General features: G+C 36.8%; 1 protein-coding gene across 8 annotated transcripts in view; it reads left to right on the top strand.

Annotated features, from left to right (window-relative positions):
- The window catches only part of DMD (dystrophin), a 2402664-nt gene that overhangs the window by 1532684 nt on the left and 844415 nt on the right, over nt 1–25565 (top strand). For all 8 annotated transcript variants that reach the window (XM_025277237.3, XM_045164452.1, XM_045164449.1 and 5 more), the window contains 2 exons: nt 18565–18712; nt 21482–21631. In XM_025277237.3, the coding sequence (XP_025133022.3) occupies nt 18565–18712; nt 21482–21631 (298 nt within the window). The remainder of the gene's footprint in view (nt 1–18564; nt 18713–21481; nt 21632–25565) is intronic.

Here is a 25565-nt window from a genome sequence, read left to right as displayed (position 1 = left end):
AAAAGTTGAACCTCATCGTGCTTGGCCCACATTTTTACCTTCCTCTGTCTTTTATAAATTCACTGGCAAATTTCTAGACTCCAATCATAGTGGTTGACAGTAAAGTTCTTCATACCTAATGGATTGTTTTCATTTTCATTTCTTACTGTGTTATTTACCTGTCTGAGGTCTGGTTTTTTTTTTTTTAATCATGGTGAACTCTTAAACATTGGTTATTCAGTTCCTCTACAAAATTTTTGGCTGTCAATATTTTTGGCCTCAGGACTCCTTTATACTCTAAGAAATTATTCAGAACTCCAAAGCAGTTTTGTTTATGTGGGTTACCACGTTTGACATTAAAACTGAGAAATGTTTAAAGTATTCATTTATTAATTCCATTGAAGTATCAGTAATCCCACTTTATATTACTTTAAATAATAAATATCTTATGAAAAGTAACTATTTCCACAATAAAAGATTGTGAGGATAATGACAATGTTTTACATTCTTAAAAGTACCTTTAATATTTAGTTTCAGAGAGGAGAGCAGACTCTTATATCTATTTCTGCATTTAACTTGTTACCATGTCACCCATGACATAGCCTCTGGAAAACTCATAAGAGAATGAGAGAGAAAACGGCAAATATCTCAGTATCATTATGAAAATAGTTTTGACCTCACAGACCCCATGAAAGTATCTCAGGGATCCCCATGGTTGCCCATACCACATTTCAAGAATGACTCTTTGAGGAAATATAAGTATTCTTGTACCTCCTGTGGCTGTATTTTTTAAATAGTAATCTGCATTTCTAAAGAATTTACCTGGAGTTGTGTGCAGATTTTATATAAATCACGAGAAATACCCTTTGCCCTTTCTTTTCCAGGATGAAAGTAGCGAGCAAAAATATATCCTTTCTCTGTCTCAAAGGAACTTTGGTTTTCCTTGTCTGTATGATGTATTTATATTCCAGTGGAAATGTACATAGTACTGGACAATAGATGACATTTAGCTGAGGGTGGAAATTACGAGTACCCTGAGGAATTCAAAATACAGTTACAGAAATAAAAGTCACAGTAAAACCCACAGAACAAAACTGAGTAACAGAAAAAGGATATGAAATTACAAAAGAAGTGGAAAAAGTAAGGTTAAGAAGAGAAAAATAAGGAAAGAAACTCGAATAACAAAAGCAAAGAAGAGGCATGCACGTTTTTCACAAAGTATTTACATGTTTGAATCAAAGCTAAGTAAATGTAGCTTGTCATAATGAGAAACTTAAACAGAATGCTGTCCTGTGCCTTGATTAGGCAAGAGTACTGGAGTGGGTTGGCATGCCCTCCTCCATAGTATCTTCCCAACTCAGGATTGAACCCAGGTCTCCCTCATTGCAGGCAGATTCTGTACTGTCTGAGCCACCAGGAAAGCCCAAGAATACTGGAGTGGGTAGCCTATCCCTTCTCCAGGGGAACTTCCCAAGCCAGGAATCAAACTGGGGTCTCCTACATTGCAGGAAGATTCTTTACCAGCTGAGCTACCAAGGAAGCCCTTTAAACAGAATAAACATTTATAATTAGGTGCAATGCCTAGTTTTCCTGTTATCCAGTATCATGTTGTATCCTGTAAAATAATAATTGTGGAGAGTGTTAATAATTATTTCAAAGAGTGAAGAAGTTTAAATGGCCATACACATTTTCATGATCACACATATAAATAGGTTAAAAAGATCTTACAGATTGTTCTTATATAAAAATTCCCTAGTATGCTGATGTCAACAAACTTCAGTATAGTGCCAGACAGTAAATACTTTTGACCTGTCATCCATTCAGTCTCTGTTGCAAATACTCAACTATGATGTCACAGTAGGAATGAAGTCTTTGTATGTAAATGAATGGATGTGGCTATGCTCCAATAAAACTTTATTTTCAAAAACCAGTGACAGGCAGGATTTGGCTCATGGTCCATAGTTTTGAAACCCCTAGTGTGTAGCTTTCCCTATTTAATTTTACACAGAACTTGCTTCCCATAACACACGCTTGGTTTTTCATGTAAAATCTCTCAAGAATAATAGTAAATAATGAATGATTTTATTGCTCTCACACCCACAATTGGGATGATACCATTATGAGATTGTGAATATAAGAATTTAACAAACACTATATAGTAGGTAATGAGAATAGAGTATGATCACAATAGAGCACATGTTCTTATGGTACTTGCAGTATATTGACAGACATAGGAAATTACAAGATACTCTGTGATAGAAAAATTATGAGGAGCTATGGGACTGTATAACAGAGCCCATAACTTAAGCCTGTTTAGGAAGGGGTTACTAATTAATTGGACTTCCCTGGTGGCTCAGATGGTAAAGCATCTGCCTACAATGTGGTAGACCCAGGTTCAATCCCTGGGTCGGGAAGATCTCCTAGAGAAGGAAATGGCAACCCACTCCAGTATTCTTGCCTGGAAAATCCCATGGACGGAGAAGCCTGGTAGGCTACAGTCCATGGAGTCACAAAGGGTTGGACACGACTGAGTGACTTCACTTTCACTTTCACTAATTAATTGAGAAAAGTTTCATAGAGGAGGTGGTGGCTAACCTGAGATTGGGAAGGTAACTAGAAGCTGTTTAGATAGAGACATAGGGAAGGGTATCCCAGACAGATGGAACAGAATGTGCTGAGTCCTGATGTGGATGCAGTACTGGGTTGCAAAGAGGAGGAAGTTGTTCATTGGATTGTCAAATGCAAAGAAAGATGACAAAAGAGAAGGAAATAGAGATCAGATCATAAAGAGGTTTTTGATCCACGTTAAAGAAGTTAGATTTTATCCCATTGGCACTAGGGGAGTTATTGAAGGTGTGAGAATATGATCAGAGACATAATTTAGAAATATTATTCATTCAGAAGTTTTAAGAATGGATGAGAAGATGACAAGGTGGGAGGCAGAAACCAATTAAGTATTAGCCACAGTAACCAGTAAGAGAGTATGAAAGGAGAAGTCAGTGGTAGGGAGTATGAAGAGAAGCGGGCAGACTCAAGAAAGACATCTCAAGTAGAATTATGAGGATATAGTTATCAATACACTCTGGGTATGTGGTAGAGGAAAGAATCAAGGATACCTCTCATATTTCTAGGTTGAGAGACTGGGAGCTGGCTCCCCTATCCTTCACTATGTCCCAGAGTTTGTTCAAACACATGTCCATTGAGTCAATGATGCCATCCAACCATCTCATCCTCTGTCGTCCCCTTATCCTCCTGCCTTCAATCTTTCCCAGCATCAGGGTCTTTTTCAGTGAGATGGCTCTTTGCATCAGGTGGCCAAAATATTGGAGCTTCAGCCTCAGCATCAGTCCTTCCAATGAATATTCAGGGTTGATTTCCTTTAGGATGGACTGGTTTGATCTTGCAGTCCAAGGGACTCTTAAGAGTCCTATCCTGCACCACCATTTGAAAGCATCAATTCTTTGGTGCTCAGCCTTCTTTGTGGTCCATCCATACATAACTACTGGAAAAACCATAGCTTTGACTATGTGGACCTTTGTCTGCAAAGTGATGTCTCTGCTTTTTAATACGCTGTCTAGTTTTGTCATAGCTTTCCTTCCAAGGAGCAGGTGTCTTTTAATTTCGTGGCTGCAGTCACTGTCCACAGTGATTTTGGTGCCCAAGAAAATAAAATCTGTCACTGTTTCTACTTTTCCCCTTCTATTTGCCATGAAGTGATGGGACCAGATGCCATGATCTGATTAGTTTCTTGAATGTTGAGTTTTAAGCCAGCTTTTTCACTCTCCTTTTTACTGTCTTGGAAGGGGAAAACTTAGCCATGACTGAAAACAGAACAATTAGGGTCACTCACTCTTCATTGCATCTTTCATCAGATGGCATCGGCTTTGTTACAAGCTTTACTGATAGATTGTATCATTCTGCTTCTAACAGATGACAGTCCAAAGCATCCTCAGTGTTTTCCAAAATCTGTTCCAGCACCTCTATAGACAGCACACAACAAAAATCCAAAAGAAGTGCTAGGATTCAGTCATTTGGACCTATTAAAGTAGGATTGAAGAAGAGTTCTAACTGAGATCCCCAAAAAAGATTATTCTAGAATTTCTTCTTATCCAAGGACTGAGTTTGATAGAAAATATGAATTATGAAAGTATTGAGATTCTAGGTAGAATCGCTTTAATTTTTTTTTTTTCAGTTAGAGGATAATTGCTTTACAACATTGTGTTGGTTTCTGCTGTACAACACAAACAACCTATAATTATACATATATCCCCTCCCTGGGGAAAAATCTCTTAAGATTTGGCTGTTATCTTTTTTTTCTTTTACTTCATCTCCTACTAGTCTTTTATTCTCTCATTCCATTCCACACCTTTTCCCCCATATTTTTTTGTTGTTGCTTTAGCATATTCTGACCACACTCATGCCTCAGGACCTTTGTACTATTTCCTTTACTCACAGTGTTCTTTTCCCTTGATACTTGCATGGATGGCTCCCTTACTTCCTTTAATACCTAACTTAATTCAGGCTGTTATTAAAATAGAAGCCCTACATTTCAGTGGCTTACCACTCTAGAAAATTCAAAAAGTTGCTTCTGATCAGCAAGCAAGTGACTCCCTCTCCAAATTGTGAATCAGGGTCCTAGTCTACCTTGATTTTGCAACTCTGATGTTTTTAACCTGTGGCTTTCAAAATCACTATGCTTTTCTATGTTGTTGTTATTCAGTCACTAAGTCGTGTCTGACTCTTTGTGACTCCATGGACTGCAGCATGCCAGTCTTCCCTGTCCTTCAGCATCTTCCAGAGGTTGCTCAAACTCATGTCCAGTGAGTCAGTGATGCCATCCAACCATCTCAACTTCTGTTGCCCCTTTCTTCTCCTGCCCTCAATCTTTCCAGCAGCAGGGTTTTTTCCAATGAGTTGGCTCTTTGCATCCAGTGGCCAAAGTATTGGACCTTCAGCATCAGTACTTCCAAAGAGTATTCAAGGTTGATTTCCTTTAGAATTTACTGATTTGATCTCCTTGTTGTCCAGGAGACTCTCAAGAGTCTTCTCCAGCACCACAGTTTGAAAGCATCAATTCTTAAAGAACAGGGAATATCATTTATGAGGGGTGAGGTTATGAGCCAGGCTTGGAATCAGTGAGTCACTTTTGCATCCATTCCATTGGCTAGAATTCAGTTATGTAGTCACACCAATTGGCAAGAGAGGATGGGGCATGACAATGAGCTTCAGGGTTAAGAGAAGAGAGTCAGATTTGGGGGGAAGTAGCCAGCCAGTCTCTACCATGACAATTTTATTCAAATACCTCTTCTCAATGAAGCCTTCTCTGATCACCCTTTACAAAACTGCAGCCACCCTCCAGCTCCACTCAATATTCTCTTCTTGCTTCATTTTTTTCCCTTCTGTAGCACTTACTGCTCTGCCAGAATCAGTGTATTTCACTTCCTTATCTTATTCATTGTCTGGAATGTAAGCTCCATGAGGGCTAGGATTGTTACATACATTCACTGTCACATCATTGGAAACTAGTAGAACTTTGATAGTTCTGCATTGTAATCATATATCTGGACTTTACAGGTGGCTCAGCGATAAAGAATCCACCTGCAGTGCAGGAGATGAAGGAGACATGTGTTGAATCCCTGGGTTGGGAAGATACCCCAGAGAAGGAAATGACAACCCACTGAGAGAGAGAATCCCACGGATAGAGGAGCCTGGTGGGCTCCTGGTGGGACATCCATAGGGTCACAAAGAGTCAGACACGACTGAGCGACTAAACAGCAGCAGCAGCATCTGGTGGCACGTTTACTCATAGATTGGCATTTTGACTCTAATTGTCTTTTCCCAACTGTTAAACTTCCCAAATTTGTCAAGGAAGTTTGTCAGAAGAAAGAAATAGAACTGTCAACTGGCTTATCAAAAAGCTGAATTTCAAACAGTCTCCCCGTGTACTCATACATGCTTTATAAATACTTTTCTGTATATAAGTATGTTGGCTTAGGCAAAATTCTGAGATAGAAATAGCACTTCAATATCCAGATCTCCTTAAAAAAAAAAGTTCTTTTTATTTTCTCTGCCATTTGTTGAATACCATTAGTGAAGCAGTAGGCTAAAATTGGAATTTCTGAAAGCAAATTTAATCCAAACAACCACACTATGAAGTGTTTATTTTTTTTAATTTTATTTTATTTTTAAACTTTACATAATTGTATTAGTTTTGCCAAATATCAAAATGAATCCGCCACAAGTATACATGTGTTCCCCATCCTGAACCCTCCTCCCTCCTCCCTCCCCATTCCATCCCTCTGGGTCGTCCCAGTGCACCAGCCCCAAGCATCCAGTATCGTGCATCGAACCTGGACTGGCAACTCGTTTCATACATGATATTTTACATGTTTCAATGCCATGAAGTGTTTATTGTTCCCATTTTAAGATGAGGAAATCGAGGCCTATAAAGGTTAAGTAACTGCCCAAGTTCACATGCTCACCTAATAACTTTCAGGGCTTAGATTTGAACTAATTTTTTTCCTTTGAGAAACTCTCACTGCTGAGCTCCACAATTTTCCTTCTCGTTCTTCACATCTACCTGCAATTTGCTAATATTTTCCTTAATATTGAGAAGTGAATGCCTGAGGAACGTTGATATGTTAAGCCTTTCAGCTGCACTTCATTTGTATAAGGGGAAAACTGTAGGCAAAGTGAATGAATGGCAAATGGCTGGGTTCTGATGATAACAACATCCTATAGAGACTATGACTTGGAGAAGTTAATGTGTCCCTAAACATGATTTTTTTTCTTTTTCTTCCTTAAGTGATACCTTTATATTTAAATATTTCTGGAGCTTCTCAGATTATAAGATACTCACTTGTTTTATTTTGCTCAAACAGCAAAGCACTGTCTGGGAAAGATGTATTGACTTAATCTCAATTGATACATATTTTGGTTGCTTGTAGAAGTCACGTGGTAGAGGAGAAAAAGCAACAGGAAGAAAACAAATTTAACAAAAGTAGTGATCAACTTTGGTGGTTTGACATCAAATTTCATGAGTTGAATGCCATTGTAAACAAACTCTGAAAAGATTATTTTAACAGCAACTCAATAACTGGTTTCATCATGTGGCTCATGGACATATGGCACAGAGAAAAGAAAAACTATCTTTACATAACATAAAACTTTCTTCTGTTATGTAAATGTGTGTTTGTGGCTTGGAATAAACTTTCCAATAGAACTTTATTCTAATGTAATATGCTATATAATTTAAAATTAGTATGCACAATCAAAGTAACAAATTGAGCATTATATGTGATAGGTGATAAGCTATAGGTGATAGGTGATAGGTGATAAGACAGGTGATAAGCCTATCTATACTTTCTAAAGTTTCTATGTTATATTTGATTAGAAACCTAGGGAGGAACTTCTCATTTGGAAAATGGGATAGGGAGCGACCTTATACTTGCATATATTTGGCATATAAATCTCTGAGGCTTCAGTTTCTTTGTTGGGGATGCTAGGAAGACAATACACATGATGTATTGAGTGGCAAAAGGGATTCCAATGTGTAAATATCTAGCGTTTGGTTGAAACATTTGCTAGATCCTCCTCCTCTAAAATCATGCCATGTGATTTGGTAGTCTTTATCACTTACCATAAGAGCAGCCCCACAGAAAATGTTCATTAAGAGTTAATGTAAAGTCATTGAATTTCTCAACACGTCAGTAACTCTTCCTTTCTGATTATGCAAATCTCTCCCTATCATAATATGTACTTCCTTAAATTGTATTAAAAGCATTTATAATGTAAACGGCTACAGAGCCAATATTTCAAACAGAAACCATTCTTTTTCTTAAAAAAATAGTGAAATGTATTGAAATGCCTCTAAAAGTAAAATATTTAGCACTTAATTGCAGATGGGTAATGTTAAATATCCCATTCATTATTATTACTACCACATGCCTGAATAAATCCTACCATAAGCATTAAGCGAGTAGGTAAATAAAGAAATAACACTTCATGTGATGAATGCCAATATAAAGCACGTTTAAACTGTTCTGTCAAGAGACAAGCCTGGAAATGCAAACTCTGTTCCTTCGCTTTTCTGCAATCATCTGAATACATAAATTCAAATTGCAGCTTTTAAAACTTCAAACCACGGCTTTTGAAATTTCAGAAAACACATGCACTTGAAAAGGCAGATTATAACAAGGCCCCGGTGGGTTGGCACCATCTTTTTTTTTTCTTTTTTCAAAGTATAAAAAACAAACCTAGACAAGAAATAACTATCAAATATTTTCTTGCATAAAAAGAAGATGCTGTACTCTTTATAAAAAATTAAGTCATCAAGAAAAAGTTTTCCACATTGTGTGAAAAGAAAGATTATAGCAAATAGCTTAAGCAAAGCTTTTACTTTTTAAGGGACGATTTATTCTATCTGGTAGTTCTTAAGACTTTCCTAAACTAGTATACAGTTAATATCCATAAAATCATATGCAAGTCACTGCCTTTCAAACTGATGCTGAAGGTTAATTAGAAAACGTACTTAATTATTTATAGTACGCAGATGAGTCCCAGATACGCTCCATGTCCAAATGCACTGTAAACATAGAAAATTTAGCAAATTTATTCTGAAAAAACAGTGGTTCTTCACAAATTAATTTATTGATTTAATGGAATCCCTACCAAAGTCCCCAATGAGATTTATTTTGTAATTTTACCAAATGATACTCGTAGTACATAAATTAAAATGGCTAAGGTAGGAGAGGATTTAACCTACCAGGAATTAGACATACTTTCATGTTGCAATGGTGGAAGCGGCTCATTGCTGTCACAAAAATCTATGGTACATCTGCAAACTGAAACTTATTGCATATAAAACACAAAATATAATGAAATCACCACAAATCAATAGAGAATAGATTGTGCTGGGAAAAAAACATCAATTTCTGAAAAACCCTTCAAGGTCAGGAACTCAACTATATAAATTTAAAATGGATGAAGCATTTAGTTTTTGTGTGTGTGTTTTTTTTTAATGAATATGTAAGGATCCAGAATAAAGGCAAATATCTAAGCAGTTGTCAGGTGGTCACAATTTTCAGAGTAATTTCAGTGGGAGAAATAACCAAGAAATTGATGTGTTTTCTTTAGAAAGAAACAAAAATATGTTTTAAAAAGATGAAAGGAAAGCTATAAAATATTCTCAATAAATATATTTTTAAGATAAAGTGAAACGAGCCTTTACAAACAAATAAGAAATCACTGAGGCAAAATGGGCAACAGACACAGCAGATGACTGAGAGTAGAAACAGAAATGACAAATATACACGTTTACAAAATTGTTTACCTTTTCTGTTAATAAAAAATGTAAAAAAGTCCATGACAAACTATTGTTACCACCAGCATTGCAAAGAAATTTACCAATATGAGTCTATATTCTTAGTATTCTCATTGTTAACTTTTTTCCTTGTTCTCAGGAAATGAACAGATAGATTGAGCCACAATGCATGAACAAATGTAGTTGTTATAGGGTTATTTATTATAATGAAAAATTGGAACCAAACTAAATACCAAATAACAAAACAATGGTAAAATACAGTGTACTCATATATGGCTTTTTGCTGCTGCTAAGTCACTTTAGTCATGTTCGACTCTGTGTGACCCCATGGACAGCAGCCCACCAGGCTCCCCCGTCCCTGGGATTCTCCAGGCAAGAACACTGGAGTGGGTTGCCATTTCCTTCTCCAATGCATGAAAGTGAAAAGTGAAAGTGAAGTTGCTCAGTCATGTCTGACTCTTAGCAACCCCATGGACTGCAGCCCACCAGGCTCCTCTGTCCATGGGATTTTCCAGGCAAAAGTACTGGAGTGGGGTGCCATTGCCTTCTCCCATATGGCTTTTTACTCAGATCATAAAAATCAATTTTTCAAATAATAAACAATGACCTAAGGAAATATTCACAGTAGTAATTAAAGGAAGAAAATAGGTACACAATGTTTATGTAGAGTTTGATCCCAATTAAATACAAAAATCCTAATAACAGTGAACAAGTACATCTCCACCGCCTTTATTCTTGGCTGGATATTTTTGAAAGGATTAGAAAACTATTCATTTAATTAGTGGTGTGTTTGAAGTGGAAGTGGAGGTATTTGCTTTTAGAATTTTAGTCTAGGTTTGAAACTTTATTTGTTTCATATTACTATTTCCTGTTCTTTGAGCTTTTACTTGTTGGATTTTGGATTTATTCCTCCCTGAAATTATTAGGTTCTAGAGGTAGGTTGAGAAAATCCTTACCCATCTGTCTAGGTTTTACAAATGTAATGAGATTTTTAACAAGATTTTACTTAACTAAGATGAGGAAGATCAATAGAAATAAGGTTGTTCTCAGTATATGGGACACTGTGCAAGGTGATCTAGAGTCAAATACTAAAGGTGACAAAAATTTGCAAAAAGAGTGGAAAGAAACAAAGATGAGGTAGACTGACAAATACCCTTGAAACCTAGACCCAAAGATTTGAACCAGCTTAGAACTTCTGAATAAATAAAAGATGTCTATAGTGGGATTGCTCCTCTTGCAGAATTGCTTCTCAGTCCAGAGTCTGAGGGAAAATGGTGCTACCGCATATCTAAAACAAGCTGCCAGCAGTCAAGACCAGCCTCTTCCTCCTAAGGTTTGCTGAGAAGCAGCAGTGGTATTGGCTTCACAAGTGGCTCTAGTGGTGAAGAATCTACCTACCAATGCAGGAGACACAAGAGACACAGATCTGATCCCTGGGTTGGTAAGATCCCCTGGAATAGCAAATGGCAGCCTGCTCCAGTATTTTTGCCAAGAATCAAGGACAGAGGAGCCTGTCGGGCTACAGTCCATGGGGTCACAAGGAGTCAGACATGACTGAGCACAAGCGCACAAGCAGTGGTATCACATCTACCATCAGAGATTTCCCACCTCCTTGGTACCCCATGTCCAGATCAATGTTGAGGACTCAGGTGACCTTGGACTAGAATGTATTACTATGGCTCACACCTCAGAAAATCTTTACTTTCTATAGATGAAGCCCATTAAAATATTTCTACCTTATAAGTACTCAAAAGCAATATTTCACCTCTACTATTTTTCCCCTTTAAACTAGGTCATAATAGACTATCCCTAGACATTTTTATTTGCATATTTTATTGTATGTGTATATATATATATCTGTGTACTATGTATATTTTATTTGTATCATGTATGTTTTATTGTATATATACATTGTATATATATATTTCCATTTTTAATTGACATATAGTTGATTTGAAGTGTTTCACATGTACAGAAAAGTGACTCAGTTGCACATATATGCATATATATTTATTTCTTCTTCAAATTCTTTTCCATTATAGATTATAAGATATTGAATATAGTTCCCTATGCTATACAGTTAAAAAAAAAAAGAGGTCTCAGGTGGAATGGAATACTTAGCTTTGTGGAGAGTGCAGTGTTTATGGTGGGAGTCGTTACCCACCTTACATCTCCCCTTACGTCTCTCTAAGTAATCATTAAAATAATGTATGAAAACTGCAACATGGGAAAATTATGTTCTCCTTCAGCTGAGTATTCGTTGAGCTGAAGAACTCCTTCACAGATCTGTGTAGCTTTGGGGGAGAACCAGAAGAACAACCTAGGCATTTCTTTGTCTTTCCATGTCAAAGCAAGGCAGTTGGGGGAGAGACAGGAGCCACAAATTACCCATGCACAGGAAATCAATGAATGATTGTAAATGGGTTTTTTTCTTTAATGTGTGTTTTTAAATGAAATAATCAGGTGCAAGAATTGTCCATTATTCAAAGTTGAAAGGCTAATTTACCATGTTTTGTTTACCAACTGGTTTCTGTTGACTCTGAAGTTTATGATTCCAGTTCTCCTCTCTCCCCTGAGCTCCAGATCTATTTTTTTCAACTAGTCATTTCCCCAAAATATCCAGTACAATTAAATGTACTCAGCTGGAGTAAATGCCATCTATTCAGCCAGATAAGGTGGGATCACTCCTAGACCAGGTGACCCAGTACTGAACCTAGATGACCCAGTACTGAATACTGGATGACCAATTATTAGCTGTTTGATCTTGGGCAAAATGTGAACCCTCATTTTCTTTCATCTGTACATGAGAAAAAACTAGTACTCATCTCACAGTAGTAATGTGACAACTTGTTATTTGATTTAGTGGCTGCTGACTCTGCAAACCCAGGGACTGTAGCCCGCCAGACTCTTCTGTCCATGGGATTTCCAAGGCAAGACTATTGGAGCAGGTTGTCATTTCCTTCTCTAGGGGATCTTCTGGAACAAGGGACTGAATCTCCATTTCCCATGTCTCCTGCATTACAGACAGATTATTTGCCTTTGAGCCACCAGGAATGTTTTGCCATATGGGAGAATGCTTAATAATTTTTAGTGCCTAATGCTAACCTCTCTCCTTTCATCCACAAATCCTGTTGAATCTCCTACATTTTAAGCATTCTGTCTTTTCCTTTTCCCTTGCTACATCTTCATGATTTGGACCTTTATGTGTGCTCAGTGCCAAAGAATCCACCTGCAAATGCAGGAGACACAGTAGATGAAGGTTCAATCCCTGGGTCAGGAAGATCCCCCAAGGAGGAAATAGCAACCCACTCCAGTATTCTTGCTGGGATAAACCCATGGAGACAGAGGAGCCTGAAGGGATACAGTCCATGGGGTTCCAAAGAGTCAGATAGGACTAAGCGACTGAGTACACATGTGTGCAGGCCTGCATCCCTTAAATCCAGAGGTCATCTGGATCAAGTGATAATGGTTGAACCATGACCTTCTCTGGAATGAAGAGTGCTTCTGTTCAATTAGTCACTTCAGTCACTCAGTCATGTCTGACTCTTTGCAACCCCGTGGACTGCAGCACGCCAGGCTTCCCTGTCCATCACCAATTCCCGGAGCTTGCTCAAACTCATGTCCATTGAGTTGGTGATGCCATCCAACTATCTCATCCTCTGTCATCCCCTTCTCCTCCTGCCTTCAATCTTTCCCAGCATCAGGGTCTTTTCCAGTGAGTCAGTTCTTCGCATCAGGTGGCCAAAGTATTGGAGTTTCAGCTTTAGCATCAGTCTTTCCATTGAATATTCAAGACTGATTTCCTTTAGGATGGACTGGTTTGATCTCCTTGCCGTCCAAGGGACTCTCAAGAGTCTTCTCCAACACCATAGATCAAAAGCATCAATTCTTCAGCACTCAGCTTTCTTTATGAAGAGTGCTTCATCAAGTAGGAAGCACTACTTGATGTTAACATCTTCCATTTGATGGAGGTTTTAGTTCTGCAGAAGAGCTCAAAGATATTGTTCTGTGTATCTGGCCTGAAGAATTCCATGGACTGTATAGCCCATGGGGTCGCAAAGAACTGGACATGACTGAGCGACTTTCACTTCACTTTGAGAATGCAGGGAAGGGAATACAGAAAGGCTTTTGTGCCAGGAACCCCACAGGGTCCTGCTTGGTTTCAATTCCTCACTCTCTGTCTTACCACCCTTACCCACATCCATTCTTCATAGAATACCAGAGGGAATGGATGAAATAAATCTTGCTCTACTCAAAAAAATTGGAGTAGTTCATCACCTAGAGATCAAAACATTCTATCCACTTCGTAGCCCTGCCTTGAACCACTTTACCAGCTTCATCCTTTGACCCTTCCTCCCTAAATCTTGAATACTTCAATAGCCAACCATTTCAGCATCATGCATTGATGTAGATATCCTTACTTTGCATGTATAAGAGAAGCCAAAATATTTGTTATTGGCAAAAACTCATATAATTAAACACTAGTCCCTCTGGAAATGAATGCCAAGTCTTTATCGACTTTATTAGCAGAAAATAAGCTTAAGCATATCAGGCAGATAATGCCAATAATAATATTCATTCATAATTACAAGCAGCTAAAGGTAACAGTAAACTGTCATTACATTATGAACCTTTTTTTTTTTATTCCTAAAATAGCCAGCAGCTTGGTAGCAGCCAAAAGAACTTGATTTATTCGTTGTTATCAGTGGTGGAAGGCTATGCAAACTAACCAAATTTCATTCATTTTAGGCAGCACATTTTACCACATTAATATCACTGAAATCTGGGTGAATTTTACTATTTCTGGTGGCCAGGTCACATGTGGTTTAGAAGAAAATCCAAGGAACAGTAAGTAGTAGAGCCCTGTTAAGAAGTGCTATACTGCTGAGACTCTTGATGTCACAAAAGATGACACAGTATGGAAAAGGACATCAGTTAGGAGATCTGACTATAAAGAAAGCTGAGTACCAAAGAATTGATGCTTTTGAACTATGGTGTTGGAGAAGACTCTTGAGAGTCCCTTGGACAGCAAGGAGATCCAACCAGTCCATCCTAAAGGAAATCAGTCTTGAATATTCAATGGAAGGACTGATCCTGAAGCTGAAACTCCAATACTTTGGCTTCCTGATGCAAAGAACTGACTCATTTGAAAAGACCCTGATGCTGGGAAAGATTGAAGGCAGGAGGAGAAGGGGATGACAGAGGATGAGATGGTTGGATAGCATCACCAACTTAATGGACATGAGTTTGAGTAAACTCCAGGAGTTGGTGATGGACAGGGAAGCCTGGCATGCTGAAGTCCATGGGGTCACAAAGAGTCACACACAACTGAGCAACTGAACTGAACTGAACTGGGGGGATCTGATGCCTGGTGATCTAATGAGGAGCAGATGTAATAATAATAGAAATAAAGTACACAATAAATGTAATGCAATTGAGTCATCCAGAAACCATCCCCTCCCCACACCCCCGTACGTGAAAAAAAATTATCTTCCATGAAACTGGTCTCTGGTGCCAGAAAGGCTGAGGACCACTGATCTAAAAAGAAAAGTGGTATAGGAGGCTCAGGCTCTAAATATGAGGAAATTTGAAGAACGCTGCACCAATTTTTTCACTTATACTTTTTTATGCATATTCAAAGGGAACATAAGAGAAATATATATATATATAAACCTAAAGAAAAATTTCTTAATAAAACCTCTAAGTAATAAATGTCATCATTTAATCAGCAGCATTCCTCACTCTAACCCACATCCTGGGAGTATACACAGTGGTGTTATATGACCTGCAAGTGAAGGTCTATTTCATTTGGTGAAATACTGTAGTGCACATCAGTGAGTAAATTAGATTATGTTTTACTGTCAGTATTGCAAAAAAATGGGAACAATTCTTTTGAAACAGAAAAGTGTATAAGATTGAAAAGAATGATGGCCAAATTCATTCATTCACACAATGGTTATTTATTTAGCATCTTTTCTCTGCCGGGCATAATTTCAGGAACAAGGGTAACAGTAGTAAATAAAACAGGCAAAATCTTTGCCCTCAGAAGGTTTGATTTCCTGTGTAAGATAGACAATATACAAAACAACCAAATTATAGTGCTTTTTTGTTTTGGGCATACTCAGTCACTCAGTTATGTCTAACTCTGCAATCCCGTGGACTGTAGCCTGCCGGGCTCCTCTGTCCATGGGATTTCCCAGGCAAGAATACTGAAGTGGGTTGTCATTTCCTTCTCCGGGGGCTGACCCAGGTATCAAACCAGGGTCTCCTGTATCTCCTGTATTGCAGGTGGATTCTTTACAACTGAGCCACCAGGAATGTTTTAAGTACTAAAGAGAAAGATTGACTAGGGAGAAAGAACAGAACTTGGGGAGAGAAGAGGTGTGATTGTAAGTAGAATCATCAGGAAAGACCTGCAGGAGCTGAGGAAACCAGCCATGCTTGATTTGTGAGGGAAGGTCATTCTAGGCAGGAAAAAACAGCAAGTACAAAAGCTGAGGTCTCAAGAAGGATAAGAGAAAGGGAGAGTAGATGGAAATGAGGTCGGACAAGTAAAGAGAAAGGGGATCAGCAGATTTTATAGATCAGTGCTTTTCCATACAAAAGTACAGTGAGCCTCATATGTAATTTTAAATTTTCTAATGTCATATGTAAAAAAGAGTAAGAACAGGTGAAATTAACCTATTTTATTTAACACAATATATTAAAAATATTATCATGTTGACTTGTACATATTTAGAGGACTAATGAGATGTTTTATATTCTTTTTTAATACTTTAGAAATAGTTTTATTTTTATTAGTTTTATCTTTTTATTTTTTTGCAATAGATCCTTGTTAATTGTCTATTTTAAATATAGCAGTCAATACATGTCAATCTCAAACTCCTAATCTACCTATCCCCTCCACCCTTTCCCCCATAAAAATAGTTGTATTTTTTATAGCAGTTTTAGGTTCACAGCAAAATTGAGTAGAAGGTACAGAGATGATTTTTTTTGTACTAGGTCTTTGAAATCCAGTATGCAATTTACACTTAGAGCACATCTCAATTTCCCTCACATCATTTCAAGTGCTCAGTAGCCACATATGAAGGTGTCTAGTATATTGAACAGCGCAGATCTAGACCCTCATAGAGTGCTGTAATGACTTTGCTTTTGATTTGAATGAACTGGGAAGCAATAGAAGAGTTTGAATGCAATGATGACATAATATGATTTGAGTTTTCAATAGAGCCCAAAATAGGGCTTGGGTTTTTATAGAATCTGCTGTTTGGGGAATAGAAAAAGAAGACATGTGCCTCGGATAGACTTTGGACCAGCTCACATCAAAGAACAAAATTGAGTATGAAAGTGAAAGTGAAGTCGCTCAGTTGTGTCCAACTCTTTGCGACTCCATGGACTGTAGCCTACCAGGCTCCTCCATCCATGGGATTTTCCAGGCAAGAGTACTGGAGTGGGTTGCCACTTCCTTCTCCAGGGAAAATTGAGTATAGAGGAACATAAATCCAATAACCGGATCAGTTTGGGGAATTAGTGTAACTGTAGTTCTCTCAATGTCCCGTCTTTGCACAGGCTGTGAATCAAATCCCTTTTCATGTTTCAAGACCCAGGTAGATCATTATCTTCTCTGACACATCTTCTATACCTTCTATACCCAGAAAATAACTTGTCCTCCACAATATTCTGTCATAGTCCTAGATTTACATGCTTCTTCCCTCTCATGGACTATGAGATCCTCAAGGCAAGGTACATAACTCATTTCTCTTTGATTCAAATGCCTACTTGAGTTTCTGGAAGTTAGTAAGCACTCAATAAATATTTGTCAACTTGAAGCAAAAAACAAACAAAAAATTAGCTGAACAGTCCCCAAATGGAAACAACTCAAATGTCCACCAACATAGATATATTTTATACAGTTTCGTGCTATGTAGTGAAGAAGATAATCTACACAGAACATGGATGATGATTGTAAATGTTACACTGAGTAAAAGGCAGTGTGTTTAGTCACTAAGTCATGCCCAACTCTTTTGGGACTGTATGGACTGTAGCCCGCCAGGCTCCTCTGTCCACAGGATTTCCCAGGCAAGAATACTGGAGTGGGTTGCCCCATATACATAATGCTCAATACAGGCAAAATAATAAAAGTTGACAGGATACTGATTACACTTGGAGGTAGTGACTGCAAGGGTTTTGAGGGAACTTCTAATAACATTCTGTTCCTTTGGTGTATCCAAGGGTTAGTTGGTGTATCCATTTTTTATTTTATTTTATTTTATTTTATTTTTAATTTTATTTTATTTTTAAACTTTACATAATTGTATTAGTTTTGCCACATATCAAAATGAATCCACCACAGGTATACATGTAAAACTATATTAATCTCTATAGTTATATGAACACTTTCCTATATGTATATTATACTTCAGTTCAAAAGCTTATGTACCACAGATACATAGTTCCCAAAAGACAGTAAAACAAAAAAATGTAAATTGTTATAAGTGCAGCTTATTTTGCTCAGCTGCATTCTGATTCAATATGTAAGAATAAGTTTATGGCTAATTGAGTAACATACAGTATATGTGTTTTTATAATTAACAACATCCACTAGAACAACATATGTTAAGTATTTTAAATCCATTCCCTCTTTCCTCCAAAAGGATTTTGTGTTGTAATTTGGAAAACATTTGAACATGTAATAATTTAGTGTTTTCATTCAATTCCCTTGTTTTTGCTTTACAATTTTCCATAAAGATGTATTTCATTTAAGCATCTTGAAACATGTAATTTCACTTTATATACTTACTCTAGTGAAGTTGTTCTCAACCAGAGACAGTTTTGCCCCAATGGTGATATTTGACTAGGCCTTTAAAATATTACATCCTTAAAAATATTATATTGTTAACATCTTTTTTTTATTTATTTTAATTAGAGGCTAATTACTTTACAATATTGTATTTGTTTTGCCATACATCAACATGAATCTGCCACGGGTGTACACGTGTTTCCTATCCTGAACCCCCCTCCCACCTCCCTCCCCGTACCATCCCTCTGGGTCATCCCAGTGCACCAGCCCCAAGCTTCCTGTATCCTGCATCAAACCTGGACTGGCTATTCGTTTCTTATATGATATTACACATGTTTCACGTTGACATCTTTAAAATGGCTTATTTTTAAAAAGTGTGTGCAGCTTTTTTGAGTTTTCTTTAATAAAAAAAAAAAGAAAACTTGAGAAATATGTTCTTTAAAACAATTTTATTCTTCTCCAGGTTAGAAGAACAAAAGAATATCCTGTCAGAATTTCAAAGAGATTTGAATGAATTTGTTTTATGGTTGGAAGAAGCAGATAACATTTCTAGTATTCCTCTTGAACCCGGAAATGAGCAGCAACTAAAAGAAAAGCTTGAGGAAGTCAAGGTAATTTTATTTTCTAAAATCTCCCAGGGCTTACTTGTATATGAACCTAGGGGGAATTCCCTGGTGGTCCGGGGATTAGGACTTGGCCATTCACTGCCATGGCCTGAGTTCAATCCCTGGCTGGGGAACTAAGATCCCACAAGCTACATGGTATGGCCAAAAAAGAGAAAAAAAAAGTATAAGAATATATGTTTTAAATGTATTCAGTCATTGATTTCCTGCCCATTGGGATACTGATAGTTCTTCAGTAATTTTTCTCACAACTTTATTTTGTCTTAGCCCAGTGAGTATATATATATTTTAAAAAGTATGTATGGGATATATAAGTATGTTTCTGTTTGTGTATGTGTGTGTATAAAATGCATAGTGATACTTTTTAAACTGATTTAAAATTAATTTTAGACTTAATGGAGAATTGTACAGCTCCAAATTATTTTAAAAACTGGGGAGCATCTTTAGAAATGATCTCATTTCTTATGGAAGATCTTAATTGCCAAATCAATCTCCCTACTTCAGCCTCAATTAAAGGCATTCTGTTTGCCTGAAGCAATGGTTTGGTTTGGTTTGGTTTGGTTTGTCTACAGGGATAAGGGGAGGTGATGTTGGTTCATTTTCTATACTGGTTGAATAAAACTTCTGGTGTATTCAAGTGGTTTTTTATGCCCACTTAACATGATGGAGAAGAGAATGGCAACCCACTCCGGTACCCTTCCCTGGAGAATCCCCTGGACAGGGGAGTCTAGCCAGCTACAGTCCATGAGGTCTCAAAGAGTCAGACACAACGGAGCAACAAACACACTTGATGTCTGCTGCTTTCTGATTAGCTCTCCTGGCTGACAGAGATGCTTTGATTGTGCTGTTGGATTAACTTTCATGGTTTAAGTTTTAGGAAAGAAACTCCTTTGGATCTGTTTTACTTTAATTCTTGAAGGGAAAGGGAAATTAACATTCAATCATCCCCTGTTACATACTAAGTATTAGATGTATTTACATCTGCTATTTTATTTAATCTTATCAAACTTCCAAAATGGTTATTGCCCTCGTTTTACAAGGTCACAGAATCAAAGAGAAATGGAACTGCTTCTTTATCAATGATTCAGTTGATTTGCACATGCAGATTAGACTCCATGTCAACTACTTATTTCTGTGAAATAAGAAATGTGTACCTGACAGAGGATAAAGTATAAGAAGTAAAATATTGCTTAATTCAGTAAGCAAATATTAAGCACCTAGTATATGTCAGATAATGTATTAGGTATTTGAGAGTCAAAAAATAAAAAGTTTTTGATCCATAGTTTGAGGATGGTTATGCCATGGAAAAATAAACTCAGTCTGTTCTTAAAAATTCATCTTTCCTAAATATATTGAGTGTTTTATATATATATATATATATATATATATATATATAGGAAAGTAATTGATAACTCATTTAAGAGACATGTTTGGTGGTGTTCCCTTATTAATAAATATGCATTGATTTCCTTTTTTTCCTTAGTCTAGATCAACACCATCCTATAGCACCATCCAATATCATTTAACAACATGCTAAATATGTTGAATATTAGCAATTTTAGTAGCCACTAGCTGCACTTGCCTTTTGAGTACTTGAAAGGTAGCTGATGTGACTGAAGAATTAAGTTTTTAATTTTATTGACAGTTAATTTAAATTTAAATAGCCTCATGTGGCTAATAGAAGATACAAATAAATAAAAGACAGTTCATAAAACTATGATAGCTTTGTAGATCATAAAAAAGGGCACTTTTAATGTGATGTTAAATGAATAAGAAAAATTCAAGAATGTGCAGGTATCAAAATTAAGTGTTCTTGAATGAAAACACCCAAATTTGGATCACCAGTCTTTTGCTTTCTACTTCCGTGTTCTTGGATCTGATACTTAACTACTCTGTCTCAGTTTCCTTCTATGTAAGATGAAGATAGTAAGATCTACTTCATGACATTATTATATAAAGTTAACATTTTTATATAAAGCATTATATAAAGATAATGTCGGAGAAGGCAATGGCACCCCACTCCAGTACTCTTGCCTGGAAAATCCCATGGATGGAGGAGCCTGGAAGGCTGCAGTCCATGGGGTCGCTGAGGGTCAGACAGGACTCAGCGACTTCACTTTGACTTTTCACTTTCATGCATTGGAGAAGGAAATGGCAACCCACTCCAGTGTTCTTGCCTGGCGAATCCCAGGGATGGGGGAGCCTGGTGGGCTGCCGTCTCTGGGGTCGCACAGAGTCAGACACGACTGAAGTGACTTAGCAATAGCAATAGCAATAAAGATAATGTATGTGAAGAGGTTAGTTAGCACAATGCCTGGTACCAGGTATGTTCTTAGTTATCTTTTAATATGATAATGCAATTTCTTACTATGCTAAGTTATAATATGGAGACCTAATACCTGAGAGGATGCTTATATTTGCCCAGATTATTCTATTTATGAGAGGTGTGTTTTTAGACTTTTGACACTGTTTAGGGTATTGTTTTAGAGCTCATCATACTACGTAACATTTTTCTCTTGAGGAAAAAAAAAATCTCTGAGGGAGACAAGATCTGATCCTTTGTAGGATGGGCTGATTTACTTAGGCGTAGGTGTCTTAGTGCACCAGCTCTGCGCTCTGTAGAAAATTTGGTATTTAAGGAACTGGTGGGCCTCTGGTCTTTCTTTGCTTTGATAGATTAATCAATAGAGGCAAAGACAAGGTAGTTGGCATTGTGCTGTAATTCATTTTAAATGTTGTTGCATTTGTCTGTTTCAGTTACTGGCCGAAGAGTTGCCCCTGCGTCAGGGAATTCTAAAACAATTAAATGAAACAGGAGGAACAGTGCTTGTAAGTGCTCCCATAAGCCCAGAAGAGCAAGATAAACTTGAAAATAAGCTCAAGCAGACAAATCTTCGGTGGATAAAGGTTAGACATTAACCATCTGTCCTGTCACATGTGTTAAATGCTGCAAGCATTTCTTTTGTTTCATGGTGCTTAATTGGTAAGGCTGGGGAAGAGGGCTGGTTTTATGGATTGTTCTTTTGTTTTTATTTTAATTGACCATTCGATTTGGGTGTATGTATGATTTGTTGTGAATGGAAGGAATGTTGATGGTGAATGATGGTACAGTAATGACCAAATACCAAGTTATATACCACTATTACTTTACATGAATTATTCTAAAGAAATAGACTGGAAAAAAGATGAAGTGATTCATTCAGTGTTCAGGTGTAGGTTGACAATATTTAAGCAAGATGGATGTTGTCCAGCTCAATGAGTATCATAAATCAAAATTACTTATCCTTACCAATAAGGTCGCCTGCAATGCAGGAGACCAAGGTTCGATTCCTGGGTCTGGAAGGTCCTCTGGAGAAGGAAATGGCAACCCACTACAGTATTCTTGCCTTAAGAATCCCATGGACAGAGTAGCCTAGCAGGCTACAATCCATGGGCTTGCAAGAGTTGGACACGACTTATCAACTGAACCACCACCACCAATAGTATAGACTTAATCAAGGATCAATGCATGCTAAATTTCTCTAAAATATGTTTATTTACTGTTTATTTGTTTACTTAGTTGTGAGTCTTCATCTTTCTTGGATACTTATTAAATCTAATATTTTATTTTTTAAATATAATATTTTAAATTGTTTATCAAATTAATGCATACTCATTTTTAAAACCAAGTGATGCATATGAATTTTAAAAAAAGCAACATCAGTTGGTCCATCAAAAGGCTATTTATCAAAAGGTTGTCTTCTCCGTACTGTATTCCTATGACAACCTCGTCATAAATCAAGTGAACATATATATGAATCTGTTCTGGATTCTCTTGATTATCAATGTCCTTCAACTAGTACTGCAGTGGCTTTGTAACAATCATCTTTCTTTTTTTTTTTCAGTTCAGTAGTTTAATTTTTTAATGAAGATTTTGTGTTTTTAGAGCATTTTTAGGTTCACAGCAAAACTGAGAGGAAGTTACAGTGATTCCCCAAAGACTCCTCCCCACAAATTCACACTTTCCCTTGTTATCAACATCTCCCAGTTCAGTTCAGTTCAGTTCAGTCGCTCAGTTGTGTCTGACTCTTTGTGAGCCCATGGACTGCAGAACGCGAGGCTTCCCTGTCCATCACCAACTCCTGGAGCTTGCTCAAACTCATGTCCATTGAGTCAGTGATGCCATCCAACTATCTCATCCTCTGTCATCCCCTTCTCCTCCTGCCTTCAATCTTTCCCAACATCAGGGTCTTTTCCAATGAGTCAGTTCTTTGCATCAGGTGGCCAAAGTATTGGAGTTTCAGCTTCAGCATCAGTCCTTCCATTGAATATTCAGGACTGATCTCCTTTAGGATGGACTGTTTGGATCTCCTTGCTGTCCAAGGGACTCTCAAGAGTATTCTCCAACACTCCAACACAGTTCAAAAGCATCAATTCAAAGTACCAGAGGGGTACATTTAACAATCACCTTTCAACAGCTTGAGATACAATTTATATACTGTGTAATTCACCCATTTTAAAGTGTACATTTCAATGGTTTTGGTATATTTACTTTTTAAATTGTACATATATATAACATAAGATTTGTCATTTTAATGATTTTAAGTATACAATTTATGGTCATTTATTATTTATATCCACAATGTGAAACCATTACCATTATCTGTTTCTAAAACATATGCATTACCCCAAAGAGAAATTCTGTAACCATTAAGCAATAACTCCCCATCACCCTACCCCTGAACCCATCTCCCTAAAAGTAACCTCTAATCTACTTTCTGTCTGTATGATTTTGCCTGTTCTAGAGATTTCGTATAAGTGGACTCACAATGTATCTGTCCCTTTGTGTTGAGATTATTTTACCTGGCATAAGGTATTAAAGTTTCACCCATGTTGTAGATGGTATCACTGAACAACCTTTTATTTTGTATGTGTGTATGTGTATATACACATACAATATACATATGTGAATATACACATTTGTTGTTGTTTAGTCATAAGTTGTGTCTGACTCTTTTGCAACCCCATGGTTGGTAGCCTACCAGGCTTCTCTATCCATGGGATTTTCTAGGCAAGAATACTGGAGTGGGTTGTCTGGGTTCTCCAGGGGATCTTCCTGACCCAGGGATTGAACTTGCATCTCTTACATTGGCAGAGGGATTCTTTACTGCTGTTATATCTGGGAAGTCCCTCCATTCTGAAAGAATAGTCTGAGGAGGTAACAACAACATATATTTGTGTGTGTATATATATATGTATGTGTATGTACATACACATAGATATGTGTATATATATGCATGTATACATACAATGTATATATGTATATATACCTACATATATAAGTATACATGCATGTATATGTATGTGTGTATATATATACACACATGTATATATATACACACACACACAGACACAAACCCACATACTTGTTTTACAAAAAAAATTGGGATCTGGTAGTATAAAAATTCAAACCTTATTCTTCTTAGTCCAGATTGTTTTTTGCTATTTTTGGTTCACAAATAAATTTTAGAACCAACTTGCTAATTTTTACTAAAGCCTTCCAGAATATCGATTTGAATTGTGTTGAGCTTATAGATCAGTTCACATTTTTACAATATTGAGTCATCTAATCTGTGAAAATGTTACATCCCTTCATTTATTGAGGACTCCTTTAATGCATTTTTAGAAATACTTTGTAGTTTTCAATCCAGAGGACCTACACATGTTTTATTAGATTTAATCCCAGATATTTGATGTTTTGGTCCTTTTATAAATGGGATTCATTTCAAGTTTTATTTTCTTTTTGTTGCTGATATATAAAAATAGATTTTTTTTTCATTAAACACACATCCAGTGTCCTTACCAGATTCACAAACTAATATCAATGTTTTGTAAAGCATTTTGGATTTTTTTAAGTGCACAATCATGTCATCAAATAGCGGTAGTTTCTCTCTTTTCAGTCCTTAGGATTTTAATTGTTTTTGCATAAACTTGGGCCTCTAAAACAATGTTTAAGGGAAGGGGTGATAATGGGAGGCCTTGAGTCATTTCCTGTTTCAGGTGGTCTGCTTTCAGTAATTAATCATTAAATATTATGTTCCTTATAGGACTTTTTATAGATCCTCTGAATCAGGTTAAAGAATTTTTTCCTTATGCTTTTTTCTCAAGTTTTTATTATGAATAGGTAACCTATTCATAACTTTCTCTGCATTTATTAAAAAGATCCTATGTTTTTTTCCTCTAAATGTGACAAACAACAGTCATTGTTTTTGGAATGTGAAACTACTCTAGGATTCCAGAAATAAATCCTATTGGTCATGATGTCTTCTACTTTTTTATAGATTGCTGGATTCAGTTTTCTAATATGCTGTTTATGATTTTTATATCTTTGTTCATGGCATAAAATGTTCTGTAATTTATTTTAGAATCCTTCTCAAGTGTTATTAGCAATGTTAGACTAGACTTAATAATAAAGTTCAGAGGTTCTCTCTTTCTTTGTTCTGGAATGATATAAAGACTGGTGAAAATTGGTGAATATTGGGATCATTTCTTCCTGAGATATTTGGAAGAATTCAGTTGTAAAGCCATCAGTGCATGGGGTGTTTTGTTTTGTTTTGTTGTTATTGTTGAGGTTTTTTGGTGAGAAAAATTTTGATAATGGATCCATTTCTTTAATAGATTCAGGAATGGTTAGATTTTTATTTCTTGGTGTGTCAGCTTTTATAAGTTGTGTCTTTCAAGAAATTTGTCAACTCCCATGCTATTTTCCCTTTTGGGGCTGTAAACATTTTTAATACTGCTAGCAATCCTGTGTATATTTATATTTAAGAAGGAGAAAATAGACTACAAGCTCTAAGTACCT

The sequence above is a fragment of the Bubalus bubalis genome, chromosome X, assembly GCF_019923935.1.
Source record: "Bubalus bubalis isolate 160015118507 breed Murrah chromosome X, NDDB_SH_1, whole genome shotgun sequence".
Taxonomy (NCBI): domain Eukaryota; kingdom Metazoa; phylum Chordata; class Mammalia; order Artiodactyla; family Bovidae; genus Bubalus; species Bubalus bubalis.
Note: the sequence above shows the minus strand (reverse complement) of the source record. Positions and strands in the feature narration are given on the sequence as shown.